The sequence below is a fragment of the Nuphar pumila genome, chromosome 4 (assembly GCF_984573655.1).
Source record: "Nuphar pumila chromosome 4, dmNupPumi1.hap1.1, whole genome shotgun sequence".
Taxonomy (NCBI): domain Eukaryota; kingdom Viridiplantae; phylum Streptophyta; class Magnoliopsida; order Nymphaeales; family Nymphaeaceae; genus Nuphar; species Nuphar pumila.
This window is the reverse complement of record NC_143252.1, coordinates 1837663-1847006: the sequence shown is the minus strand read 5'-3', so window position 1 is coordinate 1847006 and position 9344 is coordinate 1837663. Positions and strand designations below refer to the sequence as shown.

The 9344-nt window shown below is 43.8% G+C and overlaps 1 protein-coding gene across 1 annotated transcript; it reads left to right on the top strand.

The window, feature by feature from the left end:
* The first annotated feature begins 820 nt into the window (after positions 1-820).
* LOC149839028 (uncharacterized) lies at positions 821-9307 on the top strand. Its single transcript, XM_090002233.1, has 2 exons — positions 821-1221; positions 8711-9307. Exons 1-2 carry the CDS (start codon positions 859-861, stop codon positions 9125-9127), a joined length of 780 nt encoding a protein of 259 aa, XP_089858359.1. The 5' UTR covers positions 821-858; the 3' UTR covers positions 9128-9307.
* Positions 9308-9344: the final 37 nt, after the last annotated feature.

Here is a 9344-nt window from a genome sequence, read left to right as displayed (position 1 = left end):
TCTTTTTCTTTATTCTTCCCTTACTCTTTTGTTCTCCTTCTTCTTTCCTCCTTTCTTCTTCCTCAGCTGACACTATTTCTTCTTCTTTTCTTGCATTCATGTTACTTTACATGTTATTCTCATATTTTTTATACTTATTTGATATTTTTGCTTTATGAATAAAATATTTTTTATATTTTTACATTTTTTAAGTTTCAACTTTTTTTTGACAAGTGTACGCCTCGTCTTAATTTTTGGTTGACCGTTTTGCTACGCCTCAATGCTTATGCTTTTCATAACGTTGTTAGCAATCCAACAGCCAGTTCCTACTAAATGTAACTACACTAGACCTAATATAACCCGACCCTGAACCCAAACCCGAACCCAACTACTAATATTTTTGGCCCAGATCAGGTACCCAATCAATCGATAACCAAAGTTGTGACCAATAGCGGACCTGTATCCACTTCTAGGGGTGGGCATCTGGAAGGGCTTGGGCCCATATATTAGGCCCAAGCTCGGCCCAAACTGTGGCTTTTGGCCCGGTGGCCCAAACTAGGCTGACACTGCCAGTCTGCGGCCCAGCTCAGTTCATGTGTGTATATATATAATATATATTATGTGTAATATAATAGGCTTGGCCAGGCTCGATTAAGCCCACGGTGGGCTGTGGGCCGGGTTTTCCCAACAGGCCGGCCCATCGTTGAGGGGCCAGGCTGTTCACCGGGCCGTTGGCCCACTGCCGCCTAAATGGCAGCTGGTTCGGATCGATCCAAACCCGAACCATTTGGAACCCTTTTTCAGTACTAAGTACCAACCAACAAGAATAAACAACTGGGAGATGGTAATCGACTAGAATTCTTTGGGGGACCTCCAAAAATGATGGGTCTCTTGCAAATTGGTTCTTGTGCCCTGGTGTTGAAGAAGAAACAGTCGCAAATCCATGAAGGTATTTCCCACACCCACCTCCTGTCTGCAGCAAATGGGACGAGGAGGGCCCTCCTCCTCCCAGACGTAACCTGTAGTCTGAGAGGTGGGCCAAGGAAGCCACTGTGGAGAGGGAGGATGATGAGCAGTGAGGCAATACAAGCTGTGCAGTCCCTGAAGTTGGCCAAGTCCTCCTCCCACACCCATAGGTTGGCTTCAGTGTTTGAGAGCAGGATCAGCAGGCTCATCAAGGCAGACCTCCTGGCCACCTTGTCTGAGCTGCAGAGGCAGAATGAGTGTGAATTGGCCATCATGGTAAAGTCCCCCACTACATTATTGGTTCATAGTGGTGGTTATGATGACCATTATTTTTTTAAACCTTTTATTGTGCTTTTCCTATGTGGTGGTTTTGTTTCCAGTCCTGGGTGTTTAGTTAGGTATTAGGGATACTAGTCTTTTTTTTTAAACAATATTAGGGAAACTAGTCTTGCATGGCAAAAACATCTCTTTGGTTTTTATGTCTTGTGGGGTTTTGTTTTCATGTCTTAGAACTGTGGTGTGGGTTGTTTTGAGAATTGTTTTATGTGAATGGATCATGTGGAGTAGAATTGACGTTTCGGGTTCTCGGTACTTGGGGATATTGTGATGATGGTGATGATCTTTCTGGGATGATATATCTGTTTTCGTGTTTTGGCATGTACTTCAGTTCATGCTTGCATCTTGATGAAATCTTGCTGTTGAGAAGTCCTTATTTTTCTCCTAACAGTTGATTTTGAGGTCGGTTTCTGTTTTTTTTGCAGTGTTTACATGATTAACTAGTTGCGGTCTTATCATCTTGTCCTTGGAAGGTTTTTTTTTAAATGGATGATGACTTTTAAACGGAACGAGGAGATACGTAAGAAGGTAGGTGTTGCACCCATTGAAAATAAGATGCGAGAGAATCGTTTACGGTGGTTTGGACATATTCGGCGAAGGCCTAATGATGCTCCAGTTAGAAGGTTGGAGAAATGGGAAAATATATTAGTTAAAAGAGGTCGGGGTAGGCCTAGGAAGACTTGGATGGAGATGATAGGAAAGGATATGAATGCTTTGAACCTCACCGAGGACATGGCATTGGATAGAAATGATTGGAGGAAAAGGATTCATGTGGAAGACCCGAAATGAATTTCTTTTTTGGTTCATATCGCTGACCCCAATTGTTTTGGGATGAAGGCATAGTTGTTGTTGTATGGCTTTTTTTTTTCAAAATTTTCCCTTTCTTGGTAAACTGGTTAATTTCAACTTGTTTCTATGTGGAGTAACTTTGTGGCTAAAGTTAATTCACTGTGGTAATCTATTGGGATAGATTGGAGAATTCATAGTTTATGTAGTTCTTGAATTTTGTGTGGAAAGAAAATTTTGATCAATTTAATGATGAGATGTTAGCATTCTGTTCCTTTTTTTCCGTCACTGAAAAGTTATCTTCATATTCCTGTTTTTTTTCCTTTTTCTTCTCAATTTATTAATTGAAGGCAAAACATCGTGTATTTTTGGTATACCTGAAGGGTCCATTTGAATCAAGTCAGAGTTATAAACTTTTGTAGTGTGTTCTATCAGGAGTCGTTATTTGCATTTAGCTTTTACTGGTTTTGGTGGTATTATTAATGGTGGTTTTAATTGTTGATCTTCATTTTCAAGACGTTATCTGATCTTTTAAATGTCATTTTTACATGTGGTTCACGTTGAGGTTCTAATCGTCCACTTGAATCAAATTCTTAATGTAATTTTCTAGATTTTGTGAAAACGATATTTTTGGATAAATAGTTCATCATGTTTTTTTCTTTGCTCCATAGCTCAATCAAATTGTAACTCTTACTTGCATGAAATGGATATTTTGGTTTCTTGGATCCCTTTTCCTCTACCTAATTAGAACCAAAGTGTGCATGATGGCTTATTATAAGTTTCATGTGTGATAATCCTTATTTGGCCGTTTAGTTTCTCTTGCATTTCATGTATATAAAAGAAGGGTTTTGGCTTTCCCCTTCACTTCATTCCTATATTATGGTTTTGTTCTGCTGGTTGAGTTCTCAATTAATTCTTCTTTCTTCCTCTTCTAGAATGTGCTTTGTATGCCATAGAAAATTGCTTGTTATGCATTGTCACGGGCCTACTTCTTCAATAAGCCAGTGCGGCACGACGGTCCTTCTTTACCATCGCAAGCCTTTTCGGTTGCTCGCTTGCCACTGCTTTGAGTATAGAGAGTGCTAGAGAGCGAAAGAGAAGAGAGGGAGAGAAATTGCAATCACTTGAAGGTAATCACAACTAGGGTGAACAAAGAAAGCTCAACGCATTTACATTCATTCACAATTTTGCCCACAAGCTCATTACAGTTCAGATCTACGTGCTAACCCTTTAGGGTACTGATCAAGGGTGGCCCGGAGAAAGTTATAAGTGACTCAACACTTACATCATGACTCAACCAAAGCAAAACAAACTCTAGACACAACTGTACAAAGTAGGTCACAGGAGAACATGCTCTCCCTTTCAAATCATGTGCTGCCCTCGGCGCCATCTGTTTCATGGTAGGCCCTGACTTCATCTGGATAGCGGCTCTTCATCTGGAATGCTGGCTTCCACGTCGGTTCTGTTGTTTCCTCCCACTGCACAAAATACTTCTTTGCTTCGCCCAAGTAGTTGACCTCGTGGCGAAGGATCTTGCTGAGACGCTTCTCGGTCCGTTGTGTTGTCGGGGCCCTTTGCAGAATAGGAGCGCATTCTGGCACGCTACGTTCCTTATCCCCCTCGTTCGTATAGAATGGTTTCAGGTTGCACACGTGAAATATCGGGTGCACCTTAAAGTCTGGGGGCAGGTCCAGCTTATATGCCAACTTGCCCATTCTCTTGGTGATGGTGAATGGCCCCTCGTACTTTCTGATCAGTCTGTGGTGTTGCCTACGGAAGATGCCTGTGCAATCCGGGTAAAGCTTTACCAACACCTAGTTCCCAACACGGAACTCGACATGTGGACGACGCTTGTCCACCCACTTCTTCATCCTCGTAGCTGCCTTGTGCAGAAACGCCTTCGCCAGCTCGGTCTGCTCATGCTAGTCTCGAACGAACTGATAGGCAAAGGATGTTCTTCCCTTCTTCTGTGCGGCTAGAGTATGCAGAGTTAGCGGTTGCTGCCCCGTAGCTATCTCAAACGGGCTGTGATAGAAGACTCACTCTTCTGAAGATTGTAGCAAAATTGGGCCACGTCCAAGAGCTTCACCCAGTCTTTCTGATTGGTACTAACAAAGTGCTTGAGGTACTGCTCTGCTCCAATAGTCTCTTGATGCACTCTGTTTGCCCATCCGTCTGTGGGTGAAAACTTGTTGAAAACAGTAGATCGGAGCCGAGTAGCCGAAACTCTTCACGTCAGAATTTGTCCATAAAGCGAGCATCGCGATCACTCACAATGCTTCTTAGTACACCTCAGTGCTTCACAACATGCTTAACGAACAACTCTGCAGTCTTCTCTATAGGACACTATTTAGAAGCTGGGATAAAGGTGATATATTTAGATAAATGATCCACCACCACTAGGATGGAGTTGAAGTCATCTATCTTCGGTAGACTAACAATGAAGTCCATGAAAATGCTTTCCCAAGGACATTCCAGAATAGGTAGAGGCTTAAGGAGGCCGACAATCTTCTGGTTGGTCCCCTTGTCTTGCTGGCAGACGAGGCATGTTCACACATATCCCTCCACATCGTCTCTCATCTGCGGTCAATAGTAGCCGCGCTCAAGGAGTGCTATGGTTCGCTCATGTTCTGGATGATGGGCCCATAGTGTATCATGGCAGTTCGCGGCGAAGGCTTCCCCACCGCGGCACGAAGACGCATCCCCCTTTAGTTACAAGGAAGTCATCCCATAGCCAGAATTGTCGAGTTTTTCTCGCTTGCGCTAGAGAGACAAGGTATTGTGCCGTTATGTCCTGCTGCATACCTTCGCGGATGCGGTCCAGCAATGCGCCCTCCAAGTGAACTTCGGAAGACTCTGCCTGCGCACCGCCAGTTTCGCCTTGCGACTCAGGGTGTCAGCAATAACATTGGTCTTCCTTACCTTATACTCCAAAGCGAAATCGAACTCCGCGAGAAACATTTGTCATCGAGCTTGCTGGGACATTAACTTCTTATGCGTCTAGAAATAGCTCATGGCGACATTGTCCGCCTTGACGATGAACTGGGCACCCAGAAGGTAGTGCCGCCATGTCCTAAGGCAGTGCACGATGGCCGTCATCTCACGTCCGTGTACAGTGTAGCACCTCTCCGCATCTTTTGATTTTTTACTCTCGTAAGCAATCAGATGACCCTCCTTCATAATAACTCCACCGATGGCGAAGTCTGAAGCATCTGTGTGGACTTCAAAGGGTCTTGTGTGGTCCGACAACCGCATCACTGACTCCCTCACCAAGGCCTTCTTCAAGCCATCGAAAGCATCTTGGAGTGAGTCTGTGAGGGGCTCAACAATGAGTGAGTAGCCTTCGATGAATCGTCGATAATAGTTTGCTAAGCCAAGGAAGGATCACAACTCTGGCACTTTGGTTGACAGACTCCATTCCTGGATGGCTCTTATCTTTTGTCCGTCCATGCGCAGCAAGCCATGCCCCATGACATGGCCAACAAAACTGATATCCTCTTGGCCAAAGAGACACTTCTCTCGCTTGACACAGAGGTCATTCTCCTTCAGCACCTGAAACACCGTTCGCAAGTGCTCGGCATGTTCTTTCATGCTACTTTTGTAGATCACGATGTCATTAAGATAGACTACCACAAACTTGTCTAAGTAAGAGTAGAAGATTTTGTTCATCAATGTCATGAATGTAGCTGGAGCATTCGTTAACCCGAATGACATCACCGAAAATCCATAGGCACCATAGTGAGTGACACAAGTTGTCTTTGGCTCGTCACCATCTGCAATCCTCACTTGTCAGTAACCCAATCGCAAATCTAGCTTCGAAAAGACACGGGTACTGCATAACTAATTAAACAAATCTACTATCAGTGTCAACGAATACTTGTTCTTCACCGTGACCTTGTTCAGTCACGGTAATCCACATAACCTTTTAGAACCATCATGTTTCACCTGAAAGAGCACAGGGACGCCAAAGGGTGCTTTTGAAGGACGAACGATGCCTGCTTCTAACATCTCGTCCAGCTGCTTGTGCAGCTCCTTCAATTCAGTCAGTCTCATGCGATAAGGGACCATGATTAGGGGCTTTGCTTCCGTGGTTAACTCAATCCTGTGGTTGACCTTGCGTCTCGGCAGCAGATGCTTCAGCAGTTCTGGGGGCATCACTTCTCAAAACTCCGCCAACAGTGGAGCAAGGGTCGGCGGCATTGTTGCTTCAACCTTCCTTTCTTACGTGCGCACCGCAACTAGAAATGTTTGCTCTCCCCGCTTGATACCCTTTTTCAATTGCATAGCAGACAACATTGAAGTCTTGCCTCTAAGAGTAAGGCACTGCACCGTGTGCGAAGAGTTTAGCCCCATGATTGTCAATGAGTTCGCCTTCGGCAACATCATTACATTTTGGCTGCGAAGAAACTCTATGTTTAAAATCGTCAAGGGGCACCACTGAGAAGTTGGCTTTGCCGACCCAACTCTCAATTTGGATAGCCACATCCTTTGCTTCACCAAGGATGGGCTTGGCCTCAGAATTCACCGTCTTTATGATCCTCTGTTTTGACCTCAGAGACGAAGTTATGTGTGGTCTCGGAGTCTACCATTACCATAATAGACTTCCCATTGACAATGACTTTCAAGTACATGAGTTATTTGCTGACCAATATGCTTTTCATTGCACAGCTTCTGACCGCATTTATGGTCTTCATGGCCCCTATCCTAGGCTGCACGACCTTGGTGTCTCTACTTTCTGCCTGTATTGCATTGGCCTGTGCGTCGTCCTTTACGAGGCGCTTAGGACATTGCCTTGCGATATGCCTATCGCTACAGAACCGACAAGTCAAAACCCGCCTTTTGTTGTCGTTATTGTTGTACTTCTTGTAGCTCTGTTTCCTGTCAAAATGGTGTTGGGTCGACACCTCACCCTTATTATCGTGCCAATCCTCTTTCTTGCCTCCATGATCTGGCTTCTTTCCGACCTTAGTCGATGGAGTGAAGGTCTTGTGTTGAGTATCCACTAATTGCTCGGTCGTCACATATGCATCTTTCAAAGTCTCGAGATTGCTCATTTCCACTTCGGACTGTGCCCACGGCCATAGTCCCACAATAAACCAATTGAGTTTGTCTTCATCTGACATATTGGGTACGTCCAACATGTGCTTCTAAAACGTCCTGATGTAATCAATCAAGGCTCCAGTGTGCTTCAATTTCGACACCATTCGATATGCTTGACGTTGTGTATTCCGCAGCATAAAGTAGTTTCGTAGCTCAATTTTGAAGGCCTCAAAAGTATCAATTACACAATACCCTCTTTCCATATCGCTACGTTTCCGTCTCCACCTGGCTATGGCATCTTCGTCAAACAGAGCTGCTGCAGCCTTCACTCTGAGGTCCTCGGCCAATACGTTCTAAATATCCAGATAGTCTTCCATCTGGAACAAAAAATTCTCTATGGCCTTGTTGTCTCTGGAACCATTGAACTTCGTTGGCCTCGACACATCTATCTTTGATGGCCTATCACCATTTTCACCATTTAGGGTCACCGTCCATTGTAAAGTGTGGTTCTTCAACTGAAGCTCCCCTACTTCAGTCTGCAGGGTGGTCACTGTCATAGTTAGCGAAGTAATTTGTCTCATCAACAAGTTCACTTGCTCTCGCAGGCTTGTTACCTCATCGTCCATTGCTCTGAACGACTCAACTGCGTGTGAAATCGCTTCTTTATGCGAAATCACATTAGCCACCAGTCTATTGACAGTCTTGGTCATCTGCTGATGGCCCCGAGGTGAACCCATCTCCTTGGCTTCGGCAAATGCCTTACTTTTGGTGCTACGCAAGTAGTATTGGGGCGCCACGTTGTCTTGCTCACAAATCGCGACCTATTGGCTTGTCTCTCGACACCGACTTCGAAGTCTCTTCTCTAGCTCGAGAACGGGCTCTGGTACCACTTGTCACGGGCTTACTTCTTCAATAGGCCAGTGCGGCGCGACAGTCTTTTTTTACCGCCGCAAACCTTTTCGATCGATCGCTTGCTGCTACGGAAGCTTTTAGTATAGAGAGTGCAAGAGAGCGAAAGAGAAGAGAGGGAGAGAAATTGCAATTGAAGGTAATCACAACGATGGTGAAAAAAGAAAGCTCAACGCATTTGCATTCATTCACAATTTTGCCTGCAGGCTTATTACAGTTCAGATCTACGGGCTAACCCTTTAGGGTACTAGAGAAAGTTACTAAGTGACTCAACACTTACATCACGACTCAACCAAAGCAAAACAAACACAACTATACAAAGTAGATCACAGGGGGAACATGAATAATCTCTCTTATTTATTTTCTTCCACCATCTTTGTGCTTCTACTTCTAATTTCTTGTTCACATGGATAAGGCATCTTCTTTTTCCCTTTGGACAAGAGGCTTTGCTGTTACTTAGTATCTGAAAGTGATTCTTCTAGGATTTTATCCTTCTCGTCATGAATGGTAGTTAAGATTTGCGATCTTTTGCAATGTGTTCTTCCAGTCATTACCATGATCTTTGTATTTCTTTGACCTATCCCTGTACTGGAAATGAAAAGTGAAAATGTCTTTTTACTTGGCTGTTGCAACTTTGTTGCATGATCTGTTGTTGTTGATCAATCAACTATCTGAACTGGAACCATGTTTTTAGGTATTTGATTTTCTGCGCAAGGAAGGGTGGTACAGACCAGATCTCTCGTTATATTGTGATATGCTGTTTATGCTGGGAAAGAACAAGCTGATCAAAATGGCAGAGGAGCTTTTCACTGAACTGAAGAATGAAGGTTTGAAACCTGATACCAGGGCCTATACTGAGATGATAGGAGCCTTTCTACAAGTGGGTATGGTAGAAAAAGCAATGGAGACATACATAATAATGAAGGAGGGAGGTTGTGAACCAGATGAGCTAACATTAACTATTCTTATAAGAAACCTTGAGAAGGTGGGAGAAAAGGAGCTCGCATTGAATGTCAAAAAGGAGTGTGCAAAATATATGGATTTCCCAAAGAAGTTTCTTGACAAAGTTGAAAGGGAATATGTAAGAATCGCCAAGCCTTTGCATATGTGAAAGTCCTCTCTCTCTCTCTCTCTCATTTACATAAACTTTTGCTTTATTTTGACACAGTCTGAGGATATTTTTACCACTTAGAAATGAAAGTGAGAGTGAAGTTACTCTGAAATTTCTGTAAAACTTACGAACTGTATATGGTTCTCTGTTCCAGGAAAGATAAAAATCATGGTTTTCATTTGGGACTTGGCAGGTTGGTTTAACTTTGGTCTCATTC

Coding starts and splice junctions, on each gene's coding strand:
- LOC149839028 (XM_090002233.1), top strand. CDS start 859: ATGATGGGTCTCTTGCAAATTGGTTCTTGTGCCCTGGTGTTGAAGAAG. Junction 1,222..8,710: donor AGTGTGAATTGGCCATCATG/GTAAAGTCCCCC, acceptor CCATGTTTTTAG/GTATTTGATTTTCTGCGCAA.